The sequence below is a fragment of the Vulpes lagopus genome, chromosome X, assembly GCF_018345385.1.
Source record: "Vulpes lagopus strain Blue_001 chromosome X, ASM1834538v1, whole genome shotgun sequence".
Lineage (NCBI taxonomy): Eukaryota > Metazoa > Chordata > Mammalia > Carnivora > Canidae > Vulpes > Vulpes lagopus.
Window position 1 is genome coordinate 20,476,212 of NC_054848.1, and position 24,091 is coordinate 20,500,302.

Consider the following 24,091-nt stretch of genomic DNA (forward strand, 5'->3'; position numbering starts at 1 on the left):
ATGTTAAACAGTTTTCAGAAATAGTTTAGCTTCCTGCTACCATGGACAGGTCCCAGTTAGCACAGTACCACTTTTCCCAATTAACAGTGCAAATTGTCAAGGGTGCATAGGAATTTGCAATTTGACAAAAATCAGTTTTTTGACAGCAGGGGTAATCAGTCTGCAGCTTCGCAAGTAGTAATCTGTGATCGAAGTGGCAGGATTTATTATGAATTATGAAAGGTATGTATGCTATATGAGGGGGACAAATCATTAGTATGATTCTCTCCTTATTCACCCCCCCTTCTTAAAAAAAAGTTGCTTGATACAGAAATTGAGATTAGGGAATATATACTCTGTTGAGAGTGATCTCCATTGCTCCTCTCACCAATAGTAGTATTCATTTATTTTCTGTTCTATTGCAGTATTCTGACAAGTCCCTGTACACCCAGCTGTGCTTTTACCGGTACATTTTTGATGTGGACTGTGCACTGGAGAAACTTAGTACTGATCAGGAGAAAGGTATGTTAAAATACTGTAATTACGTTTGAGTTTAAAGTGGAAATTTGCATCATAAAAGCCAGACCTACTGTCAGGCTGTTCACGCAGCATCATACCTCTGTCTCGGAAGCAGGCCGTGGGGGCCCTTGTGAGCACAGGCTTCCCTTGCATGAGGGGCGGTGGTATAGGAATCCCCGGCTTTCGTCCCCACAGCCTGTCTCACATTGTTCTCTATTAAAGCAGGGCTTTGGGGGAGGAACAGTACAAAAAGGACTCTTTAAATGCTATATTTTGAAAATGCTATTTTCTATAGAGTTTAGTAATTGTAATAAAGTAAGCATAGGCAACGTGATCATTGGACCTACAAAAACCAGACATTACCACAAAAAAATAGACCTGGAGTGTGTCTCTGCTGTTCACTAAAAGCCTAGGTTCATTTTGAAAGAGAAGCATGGGGTGGAGTTCTTTTATTGACTCCATCATAAGAGAGCATATCTGCACCTTCACCTAGATGATTGGGTGCTGCCTATAACCTTCACACAAGACTTGAAGGCACTGTGGAGTTTAATGGGTCTGAGAAAAGCTTTGTTACATAACAGAGTATTTGAAAATGTCATGACAAGTGCATGTTTTTTTTTCGTACCTGAAAATCACACTGACAACTTTTCTATGACCTATAAAAACTAAAAAAGGCAAATTTACACATTTTTCTTATTAGTTACCTGCAGAGTATTTGTGTTATTTGTCAGTGAATATCGATCCAGCATTTTGTTGGTCACTATTAAAACTGGAGGTAACCTTAAGGACATAAAGAAACCTACAAATACTGCTGGATTTCCTCCCGTAGGAATCTCCAAGCTGCCCTTGATTTGGTCTTAACTGTTTTCAGTTCTAGTCATAAGTGACCCGTTTTTTCCATCTACAAGATAGGCTAAAATTATTTTTTAAAGGTCTTGACTTAACTGATTTTGCTGTCCTTGGATATAAAACAGTTTACTGACTGATGGAGGAGTTAGTTCAAATATTAGTTTCTTATTTTTAGATGTTCACCAAAAGCTTGGGCTATCTCCACAGCACATTCTCACTGAATTAGTAAAATTTATGTGATGTGAAGAAAAATTTTTTTATTTCACTAATAACTGAGTTTTTAAACTTCTATTCATGGCTCATGTCTGGCCCATGTTAATTTGTAGTATCATTAATAGCTTTTTTCTCTTTTGCCCCTAAGGACCTTTCCTTAAAGACATTATGAGTTGAGAGAATTATGTACAGATTCTCCAATGAGTACATTTGTTTCTACTTGGTTTATTACCTCTTCCTGGGTATCAGTATATATTAGAAGTTGCTCCCCCTTTACTTCTTTCTGAATCTAACTATTTCAGATTGTTCCCTAGATATCTTAGACTCCAAAGGGATGGACTTCTCTTCCAGGCATTTCCAGAATTTGTACCTGAGGTGGCTGAATCAGTCTTCCATGAGTAGCAATTTTCAGAAAGTCCGTTGACTCTTGGAGACATATAGAAATGATCTGGAAAGTCACCAGAGACTTAGTCCGGCTATTTTGGGGAGTGTATGTTGCTTTCCCACAAAATAAGAGGGAATAGAATAGCTACTCAGAAGCTTCTCGCTCGGCAAAAGGGGAGAAGTGTTGGCAGTATCTATACCCTCACAATTTACTGTAGTTCTATTTCACAAGTTTAAAAGTTGGGATGCTTTTTTTGTTGTTTGCTTCTAATAAGTACACTATCCAAGAGCTCAGGGTCATAATGGTACTTCGTGTGAGTTATTGACAGGTTCTTTTACATGTCAGAAGGCTAAAGAAAATAAGAGAAAGATTTTTTTTGTATATGTTTTTATTGGAGTTCGATTTGCCAACATATAGCATAACACCCAGTGCTCATCCCGTCAAGTGCCCTCCTCAGTGCCCGTCACCCAGTCACCCCATCCCCCTGCCCACCTCCCCTTCCACTGCCCCTTGTTCATTTCCCAGAGTTAGGAGTCTCTCATGTTCTGTCACCCTCACTGATATTTCCCACTCGTTTTCCTAAGAGAAAGATATTAAATGTATGTGTCACCAAAGAAACTTCATGAAATGTTCCAAGAACCTTTTATTTTATTTATGAAACTATTTTTCCTTTGAGCTTCCTTCTTTGTATTATTCATAAGTAGCACTTTAGGAATGAGTGGATTAGTTGAAATTTACCTGCTCAGGGCATTTTCAGGACACCCAGTAATGTTAAGAGGTATTAGGGTATTTGTTAGTAGGGAGATTTAAACTGAAACACTAGGTTATGCTTATCTGTATTCCAAGAGCAGAGGTTTTCCTGACAAGTGACATTTGATAAGCTCTCCTTTAAGTGTCAGCTGGGGTGGGGCACCTGGGTGGCTTGGTCAGTTAAGTCCAGCTCTTGATTTCTGCTCAGGTCATGATCTTAGGGTGGTGAGATTGAGCCCTGCTTCAGGCTTGGTGCTCAGTGGGAAGTCTGCTTGAGATTCTCTGTCCCGTTCCCTCTGCCTCTCACCCCCTCTCAAAAATATTGAATTGAAAATCTATGGGATCCAGAGGGCAAATATATTTATTCAGTTTGGACTAAGGCCAGAACACCAGTAAATGTTACATCAGAAGTCCTGTGAAAAGTGACAGTCATTACACACAGTTACATTATTGAGAATGGAGTTTAAGTATTGCTCTCAACAAGTGCCCTGGACCTGGCCTGTGAAGTATTTCCTATAGACTCTTCTTTACTCTCAGTACTTAGCAACATTTCCTTGACTAAGATTGTTTTACCATTTCCCTTTGTAAAGTCCATAATTTAAGAGCTGTAACTGGATGATGGTTTTAATTCTTATTTGAATCTTGGCCATTTGACTTGGAAAAATCACAATTATTTGAAAGAAGTTTATTTTTATGGTAAAAAGTAGTTCTTGTCAAAGCTTTTTCCTGTGCTTTGCTTTCAATCGAAGATTTACAGACCATTAGTCCATAATGTGAATTAACCCCATTTGGCATTTTGCCTTATCTTTAAAATGCTAAAGGACTGTTACTCACTTTGGTGAAGTGTTTACTGCATAGTCACTGTAACTACATAACATTTTTAAAATCTTATTTCTGTGGGACTTTGGCTTTATTATTGTAACTACTCCAGAATGTTACACAGATGGCATAATAGATCCAAAGGCAGTTTTAGAGAAACATAGTGGCAATGTATGAAGTAAAAATCCATTTCCACAATGGCATCACATAATGGTCCCATTTGACTGCCTCATCCCATGGGGCTTTGTCCTGAGTAGGGATAAGTGAACAGTTTGGGGGAGACATGAATCTATTCAAATGTTGTCCTACTTGTCTAACTTAAGACTGCTTAAAAATGCAGGAGCAAAAAGAATCTCTTAGTTTTCTCACCTGAACTTTATTTTGTGTATTCAACAATGCTAAAAACAGTATATGCGTATTTTCACTTATGTGTTGAATACTATCCCAGATGGTAGAGGAACTAAGGTGGCCAGTGTTCCCTGCTCTAGAGGAGCTTACAGTTTATCAGAGACAGATTCAGCAGCAGTGTGATAAACCACCAATCTAGTCAGACTGTTAGGGAAGCAAAGAAAGGGAGCCTCTAACCACCTTTGTTTTTAGCAAACTATTCTTTAGAGTACTTTTAGGTTCACAGCAAAATTGAATGCAAGGTACAGAGATTTCCTGTGCGCCTCCTGCTTCCACACAGGCACAGCTTCCCTCATTGTCAACATACCCCACCAGAGTGGCACATTTGTTAACAGTTGATGGAGCTACGCTGACACAGCATCATCATCTACAGTCCACAGTTTACCCTAGGGTTCACTCTTGGTGTTGGATGTGTATTGGACAAACCCACAATGACATGTATCCACCATTATTGTATCACAGTTTACTTTCACTGCCCCACATTCCTCTGTGCTCACCCTACTTAGCCCTCCTTCTCCACTAACCCTTGGCAAGCACTGATCTTTTTACTGTCTTTATTGTTTTCCCTTTTCTGGAATGTCACATAGCATATAGCCTTTTCAGGTTGGTGTCTTTCACTTGGTAAGATGCATTTTTAAGTTTCTTCTGTGTCTTTTCATGACTTGAATTTCATGTGACTTTCATGACTTGTCTTTTTGGTGCTAAATAATGTTCCATTATTTGGATGTACCACATTTTTAAAAATTTATTTTTTTTAAGATTTAGTTATTTATTTGAGAAAGAGGGAGAGAATGTGAGTGTGGGGAGGGGTAGAAGGAGACCATCTTTAAGCAGACACTCCACTGAGTATGGAGCCTGATTCGGGGCTTGATCCCACAACCCCAAGGCCATGATCTGAGCCAACATCAAGAGTTGAATGCTGGGAATCCCTGGGTGGCTCAGCGGTTTGGCGCCTGCCTTCGGCCCAGGGTGTGATCCTGGAGTCCTAGGATCGAGTCCCACGTCGGGCTCCCTGCATGGAGCCTGCTTCTCCCCCTGCCTGTGTCTCTGCCTCTCTCTGTGTGTCTTTCATGAATAAATAAATAAAATCTTAAAAAAAAAAAGAGTTGGATGCCCAACCAACTGCAGGCGCCCCTGGATGTACCACATTTTATATTTCAATTCGCCTACTGAAGGATACCTTGGTTTCCAAGTTTTGGCAGTTCTGAGTAAAGCTGCTATAAGCATTTATATGCAGGCAGATTTTTAGGTGAACATAAGTTTTCAACCACTTTAGGTAAGTAGTAAATATCGGATTGTGATTAATGGCTCATGTGATAAGAGTATGTGTACTTTTGTAAGAGACTGACAAACTGACTTCCAGAATGGCTTTATCATTTTGCATTCCCACTGAGTAAATGAGAGTTCCTGTTGTTCCACATCATCACCAGCATTTAGTGTTGTTTGTGTTCCGAATTTTGGCTAACCTCATAGTAGATATGTAATGTTATATCATTGTGGAGTTGTTTTGTTCTTGGTTTTTTTGAAAGGGGGTGGAGGGAATCTTTTTTTTTTTTAAGAGAGGGGGCAGAGGGGGAAAGAGAATCTCAAGCAGGCACCATGCCCATTGAGGAGCCTGACATGGGGTCTCCCAACCTGAGATCTCACAACCCTGAGATCATGACCTGAGCCGAAATCTAGAGTTGGACACTTAACTGACTGAGCCACCCAGGTGCCCTGGTACCTCATTTTAAGTTGCATTTCCCTGATGGCGTGTGATGTGGAACATCTTTTCATATGCTTATTTGCCATTTGTATATCTTCTTTGGTGAGGTATCTTTGGCTCATTTTTTTGGTTCATTTTTTAATTGTTTTTCTTTATTGTTGTGTTTTAAGATTTCTTTGTATATTTCAGTGAGCCTCGGTGCACACCATGCTAGGCATGGAGCCTGCTTAAGATTCTCTCCCTCTGCCCCTCCCCCCCTTTTTAAAAAAAGAGGGTTCTTTGTATATTTCGGATAATGGTCCTTTATCAGATAGATCTTTTGCAAATATTTGCCCTTCTGTGGCTTTCCTTTTTATTCTCTTGAGCATAAATTGCCTTTTCACTTTAGTGTTTGATTTTACCATATTCCTAAAACAAAACAAAACCATTTTTTCTATTCCCGTTCTCTTTCCAGTTGCTTATTTCCTCTTACTCTCTGTCAGCTATTTGTAGTAGGATTCTGTATTAATCTGCAATGCCTGACATAACAAGGTACCACAGACTGGGTGGCGTAAACAACAGAAATGTATTTCTTTTTTTTTTAAGATTTTATTTATTTAATCATGAGAGACCCACAGAGAGAGAGGCAGAGACACAGGCAGAGGGAGAAGCAGGCTCCATGCAAGGAGCCTGACATGGGTCTCGATCCCAGGTTTCCAGGATCAGGCCCTGGACTGAAGGCAGCGCTAAACCACTGAGCCAACTGGGCTGCCCCAGAAATGTATTTCCTGACGTTTCTGGAGGCTAGAATTCTGAGATCAAGGTGTCGGCAGAGTTGGTTTCTTCTGAGGCCCCTCTCCGTGGGCCATCTTCTCCCTGTCTTCACATGGTCTTCCCTCTGTATGCATCTCTGTCCTAATCTTTTCCTACAAGGACACCAGTCCTGTTCGTTTAGGGCCTGCCTGTTAAGGTTGCTCTACTCCTCCATTCCTGTAAGCAAGGTGAAATACCACACTCACTTCCCTTTTCATGGTCCTCACAACAGCCCCATGAGGTGGCAGAGGATTATCCCCCATTATATTGATGAAGAAATTGAGTTTTGTAATACAGGCTGCTTTCCTTTGCATTCCCATCACACCCTTTAAGTGCCCTTCTCACAGGACTTACCCTGAATTGTTTGATTTGACATTCTCTTCCACTGAGTTCATGAGGCAGAAGGTTGTATCTTGTTCATCTGCACTTTGCCCATTGGGGGCAGCTCACTAAATTTTCTTTGAATGAATTGTTAGTAGAGAATAAGACCATGCTACCAATTTCAAGGATATGGAGCAATTAGTCCTAGGAAGTAATTCTGTCTATGAATGGAGGGCAATGTGCATTAAAAACTCTAAATCTTCCTGTATTGCTTGGCTTCACTCAGGTGTCCAGTAAATTAATGTAACTAAAGTTCCTTGACATTTTCAGACTTAATATCCTGTTGTTTCAACTCTTTGCACGTTATACTGAAGTGCATTGTATCTCATTTTGCTGATGCCAAATTTGAATTGAATCAAAAGAATGTCAAGTCACTTAACTAGTAAGTGAGCCAAACTGACTGCTCCTCACCCACACTGCCACAGGGTCCTGTTCTCTGCTCACCCTCAGCTAAACAGTTACGCTCATGAAATGTAATAATAATTGTGCTACTTCATAGAAAATGAAGACCCAAAGAGAGACAACAGCTAGTACTGAAAAGCGAAAGAATCTTAAAAAGTGATGTTTTTCTTTAGCAAGAAAATTAGAGTTTTAGGGCACCTGGGTGGCTCAGTCGGTTGAGTGTTCACCTTTGGCTCAGGTCATGATCCTGGGGGTCCTGGGATCAAGCCGCATCAGGCTCCCTTCTCAGTGAGGAGTCTGCCTCTCCCTCTCTCTCTGCATGCTTGTTCTCTCGCTGGCTTGCTCGCTCAATGAATAAATAAATCTTTTTAAAAAAAATCAGAGTTTTATGGAGGAAATTATATGCTTTAGTATCTTTGGGAATTTGGAGATTTCTGAGGGTCTCAGGACAGATCCCTTTTCAATGTTGAGAATTTCCTCTGTTTTCCTGAACTGCTGAAGTGAAAGCTGAAGAGTTTTTATTATTGTTGGAAGTACTGAAATAAAAGTAGCAAAAGTAGCAAAAGTAGCAAATAAAAGTAGCACTCCACTGGAGTCCTCTCTAAGCCAGTTGACAGTCTTAGAATTTACTTTGTTAAATCCTTGCAAGGCATTAAAAAGAAGGCTGTGTCAGACCATCTGGTCTAGTTCTTCTTGTATCACTTTTTTAAGCCCATGGGTTATCCTCCTGAAAAAATTGTCAAATTTTAGAGATGAGACTTTTCTTTTTAATAACTAATAATAGGTAAAGCACAAAACAATCCACTCTTCTTTAAATTATATTTTTATAATTGTTGAAAAGAGTTATTTTTAGGAAAATAGATTTTGGGGACACCTGGGTGGCTCAGTGGTTGAGCATCTGCCTTTGACTCAGGTCGTGATCCCGGGGTCCTGGGATTGAGTCCCACATCAGGCTCCCCACGGGGAGCCTGTTTTCTCCCTTTGCCTCTCTCTCTCTCTCTCTCTCTCTCTCATAAATAAAATCTTTAAAAGATAAAGAAAAATAGATTTTGAAATGGGTAACATACAAACTCCATTTTCCTTTTGTTTTGTTTTCTTACAAATAAAAAAAATTAACCCGAGGTTTTTTTTTTTTTTAACTATCCCTTTAATTAGTTGAAGTAAACTTTTATCATAGACTAGTGTGGCAGTTCAGAACATAGTTAGCTCTCTGTTTATGAAGTGATTGTAGAAACACATAGAGAATTTTGGTAGTAGAAAAAGTAGTTATATCCCTGACCTTCTGAGGAGGGTTGTTGCTGATGTTATTAAACATTACATAGTTTTAATCTTTAATGATTTAGGGAAATGCTAACAATATGTTAAAGTCCAACACTAAGTAGTAACTATTATGATACTAATTTGTGGCTTGTGTGCAAGGAGGAACAATTAGTAAGCAACCCTGGAATTGTTCACACTTATCCTCTCTGGGTGGATTAGAGATCATTCTTTCTCCTTTATACTGGTATATACCTTCTAAATTATATAATCTGAGCCTGTAACTGATTTTAAAACCAGAAACAAATTATAAACACTGAAATTTTACAAATAGTTTACAGAACTTGAAGTAAGTATTCAGCAGTTGAGGGAGAAAATACCGTACAGAAGAACCCAAACCTTTTCTCCGTGCATTTTTTTTTCCCATGTCAAATTGAAGACCTTGTTACTCGAAATATGATCAGTATACCAGCAGCATAGGCATCACCTGGGAGCTTGTTAGAAATGCAAAAATATCAGGTCCTCCCCAGACCTTCTGCATCAGCATCTGCATTTTAACAAGATTCCCAGGTGATTCCTAGGCACATTCAAGTTTAAGAAGCACTGAGGAGATGCTCTGCTCTTCTCTCTTAACAACTAAAGCCTACTTCCATTTTCTTCTTCCGTTGGTTAGGGCAGTCCTTTTGGGAAAACTTTAAAATGACAAGTATGCAGACTACAGAGGCCTGCCTGGGTTTAAAGTAGAATTGGCATGACAGCCTGGTCGTTTGAAATATATTTTATAATTAAGCTTAAAAAACGGATCCCTGGGTGGCGCAGCGGTTTGGTGCCTGCCTTTGGCCCAGAGCGCGATCCTGGAGACCCGGGATCGAATCCCACGTCGGGCTCCCGGTGCATGGAGCCTGCTTCTTCCTCTGCCTGTGTCTCTGCCTCTCTCTCTCTCTCTGTGACTATCATAAATAAATAAATAAATAAATTTATTTTAAAAAAAAACGTATTGTCATGACAAGTGCAAAGAGAAAGGGAGAGGAAACCAAGGAAGCAAGAGTTTTCCACCTTGTTTCTTTTTAACTAAGTAAGAAAAGTAAAGGAGAAGTAAATTAAGATTTTCAAAATGGCTTTCAGCTTCTCAAGGCCAGTGGCTTATAAAAGAGAGAACAGGACTGCAATTCTCCCCTCACTTCATCTAAGGACCATTCTGCATGTGCCCAGAGTGACACCCAGTTGCCACATTCTGGGCCTCATTACAACATTGGTCTAGCATGTTTGTCAAGACTCCAGGGCATTGAACTAGAATTTTTTGGCCATGAAAACAAGATTCTAGTTCTTATGTTTTGCTACCAAGAAGTTTACTTTGGAATTTACTTTTCCTTATGTTGCTACTTTTCGATTTTTATACTCAGTACAAGAATGACAACATTGATATTTTCCAGTGGCAGCATGGAGTTTCATACTGCTTTGTTTTTCTCTCTCAGTACTGCCTATTTAGTTTTGTTTTTTTTTTTTTTTTAACTAAAGATAACTTTGCAATGTGATAGAGGAGAAACTACATTTTCCGGGAAATTGTCACCATAGTTGCTTTGCTCGTAAGTGAAAGTGTCTTGGTCTCTGTACATTTTCTGTCATCTTTAGGATAGCTAAAGTACTATATGAAAGTTGCCATATATTTGAGCAGCAAAGTTGCGAATTCTGATAACGTTCCTTTTCTTTGAGCCCATTTCTGTAAATAGGCACTTAATGTTTTGCACTTTTATGTACACGTGGACTTACAGGTATGCTATGAGAACAGATATGTTATTCATTTTATAAAATCCTTTCCTGTTACATCTTTTTAATGGTCCGGTTTCTTGTCCCTTTTGTAGTAGTAAGTACAGCAGTGCAAATGAGAGCACTGAGGTTGCAGTATGGTATCTGTGTGACAATTCTGTGGTTGATGGTCTCATTTGCAAAACATTGTCATTTTTTTAGTGTTGAGGGTAGGTAAAACCCGGTAAGATTTTTTTCGTGTACTTTTTAAAAATATACTTCTATCATCAATGAAGGAAAAAAATATTAAACAATTTTCAGGCAGTTAGACCATAATGTGAGCTAATCACTTTATTTTGAAGAAAAGTATTTTTAAACAGTCGAGCTAGCGAATTTACTTTTAAAATGTATTGTGCTTACACAGTAGATGGTTTTATTTCCATGATGTTTTTTACTACATAATTATACATCTTAATTACGTAATTACTATCATAATTATTATGTAATTGCATGTACTTCCACTAATTACAAAATCAGGAAGTGTAATTATCTAGTAAAAACTTTATGAAATTTCATGCACTAAAAATTATTTAAAAGGCTATTCCAGTGGTCTACTGGAAGGCTTTCAATGTTGAATCTCAGTTTTGGACTTCAGTTTAGAACTTGAACGCACAGGCCAGGACAAGAAGGACAACTACAGACCGACCAACATGAAACTGAGTATTGTGATATAAGTAAGATGGCCTTTGTTCCTTAGGAGTTAAAGCCAGGGAGTGTTTGAATTTCTTAGTGATTATGGAGTTGTAAAAATAACATCTTGTGTTTGTGGTAGGTATCCCAAAAACTGTCAATGGAAAGGGCAGAGTTTTTTTTCCTTAGGAAAGAATTGATTAATAGAATTGAGAATGAAGGAATTCAGATCACAAAACCGCCAGGCCTTCTATAATTCTCTAATGTGAATGGCTTATTTAGTGATCTCTGTTTTTCAAAGCAAAATAATAATAATGTCATCATTATTATTTAAAATTGGTTCTTTAGTTTGAAGAGGGCTGTTTTTCCCAGTTAGTGTTTATATTTACTGAGATGGGAGAAAACATATCAAAAAAGCATAATCTTTTTCTACCACTGCTTGATGTCAAAAGCAGCTTTTGAGACATAAACATATACGCACAAACATGTAACATCAGACCCTAAATAAAGACAGAAGGTTTAATTCAATAAAGCTATGATGCCTTTACCATTCAAAACGACATACAAATTGCACAGTGAAACAATAGTCATGACAGCAAATTAGATATGACATCTAAATTACACTACAAAGAGAAATCCCAGAACCATTTTTGGTCTGTAGGAGTTTATTTTAGCCCAGGTTTAAAACCCAGTCTCGAGACTGCTTTATTGTCTGAGTAGGGTAATGTTGTAGAAGACTAATTGGAGGTTGGTTGAATTAATTGCAGATTAATTAGGAGGAAGGGCTTATAATACTCATGGCAGAGAAGAAAGTAGATCCTTTAAGTATCATGATGGAATGTACTGTAAGTTTCAGGAATATTAAATTATCAGTATTTGTGTAACATCTATAATAATCTGTTATAACATGACTTAAAGCAATTGGGGTTAGATATAGTTATACTAAATTTTCCCCTCAAAATTAGTGCTTTTCACCGGAAATGTATTGGATCAGCTACTTACAATGTATAATCAGTTACTTATTTTAAAAATGTAACCTTCAACATTGAAAGGTCTGTAGTCTTAGAAGCAGATGACATTCCTTTTTTTTTTTCTTAAATCTTTCTCAAGAAGCACTCTGTGGTTTTATCAGTTACTGACTTTGTGTCCTTTTTATACCAGCTCAAATTTGTAATAAATGTGACTTTAAAAAAAAAAGTCCGTGAAGAGATAAGAAAACACCAGCCCCACTTGCTTCAAGTAAATTAGAGGATATGTAGTCATGCATAATTGTTTCATGCTCTCAGAGATATTTGGGATTTAAGTAGATTTGGTCTGACTTGTATTTTTCTCTAATAGTTTGAGATTATTTTTAAATAATTTAAAATTATTGGGTTGCCAGGATGGCTCAGTTGGTTAAGCATCTGACTCTTGGTTTCGGCTCAGGTCATGAGCTCAGGATCATGGGATTGAGCCCCACGTTGGGCTCCCTGCTCAGCATGGAGACTGCTAGTCCCTCTCCCTCTGCTCCTCTATTCACTCTCTGTCTCAAATAAATAAAATCTTTAAAAAAAAATAAATTGCATACTCTTTTCCTCTTGGGCATCGTTGCTCATTGACCTAGCCCTGAATTTAATGTCTCCATTTCTTAATTGTCTTAACTCGATCATGGTAACATTTCCTCTCAGAATGCTTATACTCCCTCCAGTGAGATAGGAATTACCTCTCCTGCATTTTCTTGGTATTTTGCTTTGGTTTTGGTTTCTATCCGTTGCATATGCCATACCAGAATAGTCTTTAATGGTTAAAAGTTAAATGTTTTTGCTTAGTCTTTATCCTTCTGACTACAATGCAGACTTAATTTTTAAACTGACTTAATGTTTAAATGGTCTGGGTTGTTTTGCTTTGCTTTGCTTTTTTGTTTTTCATGTAAATTGGCATGTGTTTTCATTACCCTCCGTAATTCTTTAAATTTTTCATAATTACCTTTACTTTTGAAGTTTGTGTCCTTGTGATGGCTTCATTTACCCAGTTGCCCCAGGCCCAGATCTGGTGTTGATTTACACATGCTTAGTCAATCCTCATGTATAATTTTAGGCTGTACTGTCGTGTCCGTATAATAGATGCTACCCCTCATATACAGGGAAAACCCATCATCAATTGGACTCATTCTTAGAGGAGTTCTTCATGTAGTTGTTACGAATTTATTCACGTCCATCAGCATTCTCTTACCTTGTGGCTGATAGGACGGTGACTAGATGGAATTAGCATCCTGCACTGAGCTCAGTTGAATTAATTTTTATTGCATTCTGCCCATGTAAATGTCCTGGGAAACCTTTTTCCCCCTCAGTCTGTGAACCTGCTAGCCTTAGCACTATCCTGTAGAGCTTAAGGTTTTAACCAGCTGTGCTCACAAAAAGATAGGTTTCCTGGCTAATATTAAATACTTGTGTGCTTTCGTTGTGTTAAGAAATTATTGTGAGGGGATCCCTGGGTGGCGCAGCGGTTTGGCGCCTGCCTTTGGCCCAGGGCGCGATCCTGGAGACCCGGGATCGAATCCCACATCGGGCTCCCGGTGCATGGAGCCTGCTTCTCCCTCTGCCTGTGTCTCTGCCTCTCTCTATCTCTCTGTGACTATCATAAATAAATAAAAATTAAAAAAAAAAGGGATCCCTGGGTGGCGCAGTGGTTTAGCGCCTGCCTTTGGCCCAGGGCGCGATCCTGGAGACCCGGGATCGAATCCCACATCAGGCTCCCGGTGCATGGAGCCTGCTTCTCCCTCTGCCTGTGTCTCTGCCTCTCTCTCTCTCTCTCACTGTGTGCCTATCATAAATAAATAAAAATTTAAAAAAAAAAATTAAAAAAAAAAAAAGAAATTATTGTGAGGGATCCCTGGGTGGCGCAGTGGTTTGGCACCCACGTCAGGCTCCCAGTGCATGGAGCCTGCTTCTCCCTCTGCCTGTGTCTCTGCCTCCCCGCTCTCTCTCTCTGTGACTATCATAAATAAATTAAAAAATTAAAAAAAAGAAATTATTGTGAAACCACACTCAAAAATAGGATCATAAAACCGGGTCTGTGTGTAAGCCTGGTTTTCTCGGTTTCTCTCTCCTTCACGCGCTGCCCCCAAGATTCTTCCTCGTGTGGTGTGTAAGGAGCACAAATATAAGCAAGACCTGGGTCCCGCTTTAGAGGTAATAATACTTGTGATCCTTTTCTTTATTCATGTATTCACCCCTCTAAACAGCTACTTTTTATAGAACTTTACTTGTTGCAGAAAACGTTCACATCTCTTAGTTTTTACTTTTCCCATTAGGTAGAGTAGTTGACATTTTTCTGACGGAAAAACAACCTCAAATTGATGAAATGACCCTCGTGAGGTAGCAAAGCTGGAGAGTTTAAGAGCCCAGTGTTCTTTCTGCTGTGTCGCAGCTGCCCTTTTCTTCAACTAGTAGAGAAACGTAAGCCTGAGGGCAAATGACTACTACACAGGAATGGCTCAGGAAAGTTCCCGGTGGGGGTGGAACCTGAGCTCCCCCTCGAAGATGGGTGACATTGTAACATGCACAGGTGCACACATGTGGTTTGAGATGAAGTTTTGTCTTTCTTGCTATTCTTTGAGTGCTCTATCGCTTATCTGGCTTTTACAAATTAAAGAACATCATTTGGCAAATGCATGCTGATTTTAAAAGGTATCTGAATTGGAGATTTGGTCAAAAAGTGCTTGTTAAAAGGCTGGTTGTTGTGAAGCTTTAAACCCAAGGAATGGAAGCTGAGAGGCTCTTGTCTCTTCACTCTCCATCGTAACCAGTGGTGGTGCTTTGAAAGAAGTTGACTCCATCCTGTAGGATACATCTGTCAGAAGTGTATCAAAATGTTTTCCAATCTTAAATAATTTAACTCAGAATATAATAATGTAAGTATTTTGACATGAAAATGTTACATACTGTGATATATCCACTTATCTTAAAACAGATGTCTTTAACTTTGAAAGAAAGAAGTATGGCAAGACAAACAAAACAGAAATAGGAATTAAAAGAGATGAATGACAAACTGAACTAGTTTTATTTAGAAGAGAAAACTAAAGTCCTATTAACACTATGACCATACAATATAAAAATGTTTTACTTGAAGCATGATTAATTTTTTTTCTTTTATTATTTTTTTTTAACTATGTCATGGTGAATGTTTAGGCATATGCAGGACCTATTCGTAAAGTACATGTTTGCTGCTGAAATAATTCCTGTTTTATTGGTGGATTATATATTGTCTTACCTAAAATATTATAGATGCTAATAAGTCAGTAAAAGCCAAGATAAAAGAGAGGGTCTGCACCTGAGTCTGTGTACAGGAAATTATTCAGCAGAGCATGCTTTGGTCTCTCTTAGTGAAGGCTTTATCACATTTAACAAATGTGCCACAGTAAATTTATTAGTATGCTACAAAGAAATTTTCAAAATAATTAAGACTAAACTACACTTGTCAAAATAAATGAATGAAATACAATTTTGAATCATCTTTCTTCACTTATTGCTCATTTGCATAATTCAGTAACTTACACAGGAGTCTTTCAGTCATTGGTGTGAATTAGCAAGGTTCTGCTATTCCTTGTTGTACGGGTGGGAATTATGCTACCATGTAATTAGCTATTCCAGACATGGACTAACGGGAAATACCAAAGGGCACAGCAAAATCTAAAGAGACAAGGCAGGGAATCTAAAGACAAGAGACAATCAAAGACACCCAACAAACTCAAGCTGGTAGACCACAGGGAATTTTGAATGAAGCCTCTTAATTTATTTTGAGAATAAGAAATCAGTAGTATGAGAGAAATCTCAACAAGATTAGCTGACTAAGCCTACTTAAAAAAAAACCTGGGTGGCTCAGTGGTTGAGTTCGGGGCTTTGGCTCGGGCGTGATCCCCCAGGTCCTGGGATTGAATCCCATATCGGGCTCCCTGCAGGGAGCCTACTTCTCCCTCTGCCTGTGTCTTGGCCTCTCTCTCTGTGACTCTCATGAATAAATAAGTAAAATATTTTTTAAAAAGAGGCTAACTCAACCCTGGTATTTAGGCATCTTCCACAGTTGGGATTTCTGGGACCTTACTCACCTCCTGTCATTTTCTCCTTATATTTGGGCCTAGCCAGGTGGATCCTTTAGATCAGCCTTCTGCAGTTTCATATTGTTCCCTGTTCCCGAAAGGTCTGGGACAGGATGATAGTCCAGGAAGCATTAGAAGGACACCTCTAGGCACTGTGGTCATAGGTTGGTCTGACCTTAGATATCCAGGTAGAAGAGATAGCTTGGCTGGCTCCATTTCCCAGCATTGGGGTCTTAGAGCTAGAAAAGAGTCACTGTTGGCTTTCAGATCACCCCTTTTTGCCTGGAAGGATTGAGACAGCACCTCTGTGTCACTCATAGATTAGACCCTCCACCAGTCCCTGAGTGGGTCTTGACTCCACCGTGGATGGCTACCACTCACAGCTCCTGGGTTTCCCCTGCCTGCATCGTCCACCTCAAACCAGTTTCTCCCTGTTAGTATTCCATTCATCCTTTAAGGCCTCCTAGCTAGAAATTATCTCTTGGTCCCCCAAACTCCTGCAATTCTTAAGCTTTAACTCAAAGCTCTTAACTTTGAGGACAGCACCGTGCTTGCTATATTACTGTATGTCTAATGGCAACTTGCACATGGTAGGAGCCCAATAAATGGCATGTGAAATTAATGTCTTCTGGAATACTTCATAGTATAAACATAATTTGTTTTTGTTTTTTTAAGATTTTGTTTATGAGAGACACAAAGGGAGAGACAGAGTCATAGGCAGAGGGAGAGGCAAGCTCCCTGCAGGGAGCCTGATGCAGGACTCAATTCCAGGACCCTGGGATCACACCCTGAGCTGAAGGCAGATGCTCAACCACTGAGCCACCCAGGAATCACAGCATAAAATGTTTTTTATAGAATGACATAGAATATTCTTCTGACTCCATCCTCTTTTTTTCTGCTATTTCCTGTCACACCCTCCAACTGCATGACAAAATGTTTTCCATCCATGTATATCCATACATTCATCTAACATTTAGCCCATGCGCTCACAATACATAGACAACTTCCCAACTTAATTTACCTCCTTTCTGGTAATTGCTAATAGAGTTGGGCTATGATAGAATGCACCTCCAGACCATTGCATAACTTCCACCCTGGAAATTTATTTGTTTAAACCCTTAGGTTATATAGATCAAACAGATGGCCAACTATATTAGTGGAATTAACTTAAAAATCTACAAGTTTACCCTATCCAGGCCTACTTGCTGCCTTCCAGAAGGTGTATACATGCCACAGGAGTTGGCCATTTTGCCTGAGGTTTTTCTAGTAATGTACAATTCTACCTCTTTAATGACCTTGCTGTCTTTTGAATTTCTCCCAGCACTCTAAATGGGTAGCTTGCTTTACAAGTCTTTATGCTATCTCAAGATATCTAGAGGCCATCTCCAGATAGGTGTCTAAAGGCCAGGAGGTAAATGACTGCTGAGAGGCTTGCACAAGTGCTCTTCCCTTGTCTCCCCTCTAGACCCTCAGTTGAGCAGTATGCAGGCACACATACTAATGGCAGTGTCAGTTTGTAAACACGATTCTTATTAATAGGCTGGGGCTGGGGAGAAAAATAGTAAGGCCCTGTGATACCTGTGTCTTGGGTGTAACCTGTGAGACACATTCTAACAGTAATCATTGCACAATATAATTGCAGGAGACTGAACAAGTTAGGAAATCTATTCCTGGTTTGCCGCTGACTCACTTTGTGGCATGGGCAAACCATTATTACTCTTTGGTTTAGTTGTCTTATTAAAAAAGGGAAAAATAATACGTATTTAAAAAGCACTCTGAAATTCTTCTGAAAGCAGGTCTCTAAGTACAAAGTACTATTGTTGTTTTTATTATTATTATTATTAGTGTTCTGATATGATTTAGTTTTATGCCATGTAGTTCACAGATATTTCTGTTCTCATTGATGAATTACAAAACACTTCCATGTCATTCTGTTTCATTGCATTGTGATAGTTTAGCACATCTTTGTTTTAACCCCAGTTAAAGTGTATGTCCAAAATAGATATCATTAATAAAATACAATTATCAAATTAAATGTATCTATACAGCTTTCTATTGTTTTTTAAACCTCCTTAAAAACATGGTTACCAACAACTATTAAATAAGACCTTTAATTACTGCCAATCTTCTCTTGAAAGTAACAGTGCTTATCTTAAGTAGTTTGAACTATAAGTGGTATTCAGTACACAGTGGGGTTGTAATGCAATTATGAAGTATATACCAAGTTGGTGATAAACCACATATTTGTATTAGAAACAGTATTTCAATTATCAACTGAATAAAAAGGCTACAACTGCTGGTTACTTAAGGTGGGTATATCATAAAAATATAGTTAAGTATGCTTGGAATAAAAAGTTGTGTATGCTTCCATATTCAGTACAGAAGCTTCTAAATTTAATGGACTTTTGAGTGTACAGCCTTTATTTTTTTTTAAATTACTGGGAGAGTTAAAAATTTTTGCTTTGCTTTCTGGCATTAAGCTTTCCAAACAATTAGGATTTTTTTTTTAATATCTCAACTCATCAGAGAAATGACACTGTGAATTTCATTTCCATTTTACCATGAGGTGCAGTGAGGAGTAAATTGTATGCATTTATTTTTAAGAGTATCCTAAGGCATGGGAACAAGGAGAAGCTTACCAAGGGGGTCTTAGAAACCAGAGATCACATAGTGGCAGACATGGGCCACATATGACCTCTAAATGTGTTTAATTTGCCTGAAGAATACTTAACATTTTTAATTAGTTGTTAATATTTAAAAATTGGACATTTTATATAAAAAGCCAAATTTCTGGCTAAATCTTTTTTTTTTAAAGACTTGTTTCAGAGAGAGTGAGTCTGTGTGTGTGTGTGTGTGTGTGTGTGTGTGTGTGTGTAGGGGGAAAGACAAGGAAAAGGAGAGAGAATCCTCAAGCAGATTCCATGCTAAGCATGGAGCCTGATGCTGGGCTCAGTCTCATGACCCTGAGTTCATGACGTGAACCAAAATCCAGAGTCAGACATTCAACCAACTGAGCCACCCTGGCGCCCCAGTCTCTGGCTTTCTTTTAAAAATTTGTAGTTGCGGGGATCCCTGGGTGGCGCAGCGGTTTTGGCGCCTGCCTTTGGCCCAGGGCGCGATCCTGGAGACCCGGGATCGAATCCCACGTCGGGCTCCTGGTGCGTGGAGCCTGCTTCTCCCTCTGCCTGTGTCTTTGCCTGTCTCTCTCTCTCTCTGTGTGACTATCATAAAAAAAATAAATAAATAAAATAAAATAAATAAAATAAAATAAAATAAATTTGTAGTTGCCAAAAAAAAATTTTTGTAGTTTGCCTACTTGGAGTCCAGTGCTCCTGAATGGCGAGATTGGCTGGAACTGATTAGCAGCTAGCTAGCAGTTCAGACAGAGCAATGGGTTCTCTGTTTGCTGCAGCCCCACTGTAGCCCACCTCACTTATTTTGCTTATCAGTTTGCTTCTATAGGCACTTGTTTGCTAAAAATATCTGGAGGCATTTTCTTCCCTTTTTTAACAAAGGAAAGAAGGTGTAAATTTGAGATTTAAACAGTAAAAAATGGGGATCCCTGGGTGGCTTAGCGGTTTAGCGCCTTGCCTTTGGCCCAGGGCGTGATCCGATCTGGAGCCCCGGGATCGAGTCCCACGTCGGGCTCCTGGCATGGAGCCTGCTTACATTAAAAATGCAAAAAGATGGGCAGCCTGGGTGGCTCAGAGGTTTAGCACCGCCTTCAGCCCAGGGCGTGACCCTGGAGACCCAGGATCGAGTCCCAAGTCAGGCTCCCTACGTGAAGCCTGCTTCTCCCTCTGCCTGTGTCTCTGTCTCTCTTTCTCTCTGTCTCTCTCATGAATAAATAAATAAAGTCTTTTTAAAAATGCAAAAAGATGAGCATAACCTTGGGGTACCTGGGTGGTTCAGTCGGTTGGGCTTCTGACTCTTGGTTTCAGCTTGCTTCTTGATCTCAGTGTCCTGGGTTTGGGCCCTGTGCTGAGTGTGGAGCCTTCTTTTTAAAAAAAAAAAAAAAAGATGAGAGTAACTTTAATAAAGTACAAGTGATTTGGAAAGATAGAACTTACTTGTGCTAACCTCTTTGTGGCACTCTGATCCTCACAGCCTCCTGGGGAGTAAGATAACAATTACATATTCATTTCACCAAAGAGAAAGCTGAGTATTCGTGAGGCTCATTAATTTGTCTAAAATCAAAATTGCTAAGTGTTGCACCTGAGGTATACATCAGCTTTCAGATGTTAGTCTAGAGTAGCACTGTCCACTAGAAGTGTCTGCAGTGACAGAAACATTCTGTATACCTGATGTCCCATTTGGTAGCCTCCAGCCACGTGTGGCTACTCAATACTTGAATGTGGCTTGGAACTGAATGACTGAATTTTTATAACTTTATTTAATTTTGATTAAATTTAAATAATCGTGTGATTAATGACTTATTGGGCAGTGCAGAGCCCTAGGGGCCTTCTTTTCTTCATCATATAGTCTCTGTATTCAGTCTTACTCTGTTTAATAAAATTCATCAAAAAAAGGGAGCCTGGGTGGCTCAGTCACTTAAGCATTGGACTCTTGGTTTTGGCTCAGGTCATGATCTCATGGGTTGTGAGATGGAGCCCTGCATTGGGCTCCACACTCAGCAAGGAGTTGGCTGGAGATTCTCTCCCTTTGCCCTTCCCTCCACTCTCACTTTCTCTCTCTCTCAAATGAATAAGTAAATCTTTGGGAAAAAAAGAACAAGAAATAAAATTCATCAGAAGATTTCTGTAAGGGGCCCTTGGTTGGGCAGTCAGTTGAGCCTTTGACTCTTGGGTCTGACCTTGGGGTTGTGGGATTAAGACCTGCATCAGCTCCAGGCTTCAGAGTCTGCTAAAGCTTGTCTCCCTCCCTGCTCTTTCTTGCTCTCGTTCTTAAATAAGTCTTTTTTAAAAAATTTCTGTAAGGTTTTCTCCAGTTACTTTCCCAGTGGCAAGCATCCATTCCATGAGGAGTTCAAGATATATTGAATGTTTTCTGTATCTGCATAGATTTGCCTCTATAAAGGCTTTGATTGTACACAGTAGCTTTTTTTGTGTGTGTGTAACAAAGTTAGGGGCCCCAGTAGTGATTGTTATAGAATCATGGAGAAAACTGAACATTCTCTGATGCTTAGCTGATTTCATTTGGACCAGAGTGACTTTTAGAAAGGTGGCCATTATCTAACCATTTATCATTAAATCTAAAATGGAATTGATTTGAGATGCATCCTGGTTTCAGAGATCTTAAAACATGGGGAAGGAAAATAAATTTAAAAATTAAAAACAAGGGGGAGGCAGCCCGGGTAGCTCAGCGGTTTAGCGCCACCTTCAGCCCAGGGCGTGATCCTGGAGATCCGGGATCAAGTCCCATGTCAGGCTTCCTGCATGGAGCCTGCTTCTCCCTCTGCCTGTGTCTCTCATGAATTAATTAATTAATTAATTTTTTAAAAGCATGGGAAAGGGGACTCATTTTAGAACTGGTGAGATACGGTTTGACAGTGGGCTTCATCTCTATTTGGTCAGCCTATAACCAGGGACCAGTATTGAGATGCAAATGTCGACTCCTGCTTTGCCCTTTGGCTAATTAAACTATTCACTTTGGCTGTTCCCTTCTACACTACCTTATATTGATTATGTTTAAGTAACGGAAGACTTTCTGGTAGTTAGGAGTAGGTTTAAGGTCTTGCTCAATAACAGTTTGATTGCCATATTCACTTTCTTTAAACATCATCCTGTCCCCATATTTTATTTTCATGTTTTATTATCATATTTTATTGTCATTAGGATAACTTATTATCATAAAGAGTACTGGAACAAGCTTAACCAATCACCTTTTGGCATACAAGCACCTCAGCAGCACTCCTTTTTGGAATATATGCTGTAATTCAGATTATCACTTTAGCTATCCAAAAGCACCATTTGTTTGTAAATACTGGAGTGTTTACCTGAATTTTTCCCCTTTTCCTTTGCCTGCCCCACTTCATAAGTCCATCGTCACTGAAGTGACAGGTTTATTTATATGCCTTGATATCCTCATTTTCTGTTATTTTAAAAATATATTTCTATGTCTCCATAATGGTATTCTTAAACATCTTAACATATTAGTTGTTATGAAGCAGGTTCATGTCTTTTTCACGATGCTTTCTTGAATCTTACCTTTATTCAGACTGAAATATTTCAACACTTCTAAACTCCTGCCTTAAAATTTCTGTACCAGTCTCACTCTGGAAACTGAGCATGCCTTCTGAAACCTTAACTGCCCTTGGAAATAATTTGGGAGTTTGAATCCTTACATACGGAAGGATTTCTTGCCCACAATGGAGCCTGGCACCTAATGGTTACCATTTTGGACCCTGCTGTGAAAAGTTCCCAAATACAAGCCATTCAGAGTTAACACTTAATGTATAATGCATGGGTTAGTGAATATCATTTATTATGTAGTAACAAGGAGTCCTAAGTGCTTTGGTAAATGTATTGCTTTGAACCATATAAAATTGCTGACATTTGACCATTTTGACCTACCAAAATTAGTAACTTCACATGATCCATCCTAATATTATAGGTTTGGACCAGTCTGAGCTTTTTATTTTTTTAATAATAAATTTATTTTTTATTGGTGTTCAATTTGCCAACATACAGAATAACACCCAGTGCTCATCCCGTCAAGTGCCCCCCCCCCAGTACCCGTCACCCATTCACCCCCACCCCCCACCCTCCTCTCCTTCCACCACCCCTAGTTCGTTTCCCAGAGTTAGGAGTCTTCATGTTCTGTCTCCCTTTCTGATATTTCCTACCCATTTCTTCTCCCTTCCCTTCTATTCCCTTTCACTATTATTTATATTCCCCAAATGAATGAGACCATAAAATGTTTGTCCTTCTCCGATTGACTTCTTTCACTCAGCATAATACCCTCCAGTTCCATCCACCTTGAAGCAAATGGTGGGTATTTGTCATTTCTAATGGCTGAGGAATATTCCATTGTATACATAGACCACATCTTCTTTATCCATTCATCTTTCAGTGGACACCGAGGCTCCTTCCACAGTTTGGCTATTGTGGACACTGCTGCTATAAACATCGGGGTGCAGGTGTCCCGGCATTTCCTTACATCTGTATCTTTGGGGTAAATCCCCAGCAGTGCAATTGCTGGGTCGTAGAGCAGTTCTATTTTTAACTCTTTGAGGAACCTCCACACAGTTTTCCAGAGTGGCTGCACCAGTTCACATTCCCACCAACAGTGTAAGAGGGTTCCCTTTTCTCCGCATCCTCTCCAACATTTGTTGTTTCCTGCCTTGTTAATTTTCCCCATTCTCACTGGGGTGAGGTGGTATCTCATTGTGGTTTTGATTTGTATTTCCCTGATGGCAAGTGATGCAGAGCATTTTCTCTTGTGCGTGTTGGCCATATCCATGTCTTCCTCTGTGAGATTTCTCTTCATGTCTTTTGCCCATTTCATGATTGGATTGTTTGTTTCTTTGGTGTTGAGTTTAATAAGTTCTTTATAGATTTTGGAAACTAGCCCTTTATCTGATACGTCATTTGCAAATATCTTCTCCCATTGTGTAAGTTGTCTTTTAGTTTTGTTGACTGTATCCTTTGCTGTGCAAAAGCTTCTTATCTTGATGAAGTCCCAATAGTTCATTTTTTGCTTTTGTTTCTTTTGCCTTTGTGGATGTATCTTGCAAGAAGTTACTGTGGCCAAGTTCAAAAAGGGTGTTGCCTGTGTTCTCCTCAAGTTTTTTGATGCAATCTTGTCTCACATTTAGATCTCTCATCCATTTTGAGTTTATCTTTGTGTATGGTGAAAGAGAGTGGTCTAGTTTCATTCTTCTGCATGTGGAAACCTGAACAGGCCAATAACCAGGGAGGAAATTGAAGCAGTCATCAAAGACCTCCCAAGACACAAGAGTCCAGGGCCAGATGGCTTCCCAGGGGAATTCTATCAAACGTTTAAAGAAGAAATCATACCTATTCTACTAAAGCTGTTTGGAAAGATAGAAAGAGATGGAGTACTTCCAAATTCGTTCTATGAGGCCAGCATCACCTTAATTCCAAAACCAGACAAAGACCCCACCAGAAAGGAGAATTACAGACCAATATCCCTGATG

The 24,091-nt window shown here is 39.3% G+C and overlaps 1 protein-coding gene across 1 annotated transcript in view; it reads left to right on the forward strand.

The window, feature by feature from the left end:
• The window catches only part of POLA1 (DNA polymerase alpha 1, catalytic subunit), a 308,927-nt gene that overhangs the window by 234,067 nt on the left and 50,769 nt on the right, over nt 1-24,091 (forward strand). The window contains exon 36 of the mRNA XM_041742017.1: nt 405-501. Within this exon, the coding sequence (XP_041597951.1) occupies nt 405-501 (97 nt within the window). The remainder of the gene's footprint in view (nt 1-404; nt 502-24,091) is intronic.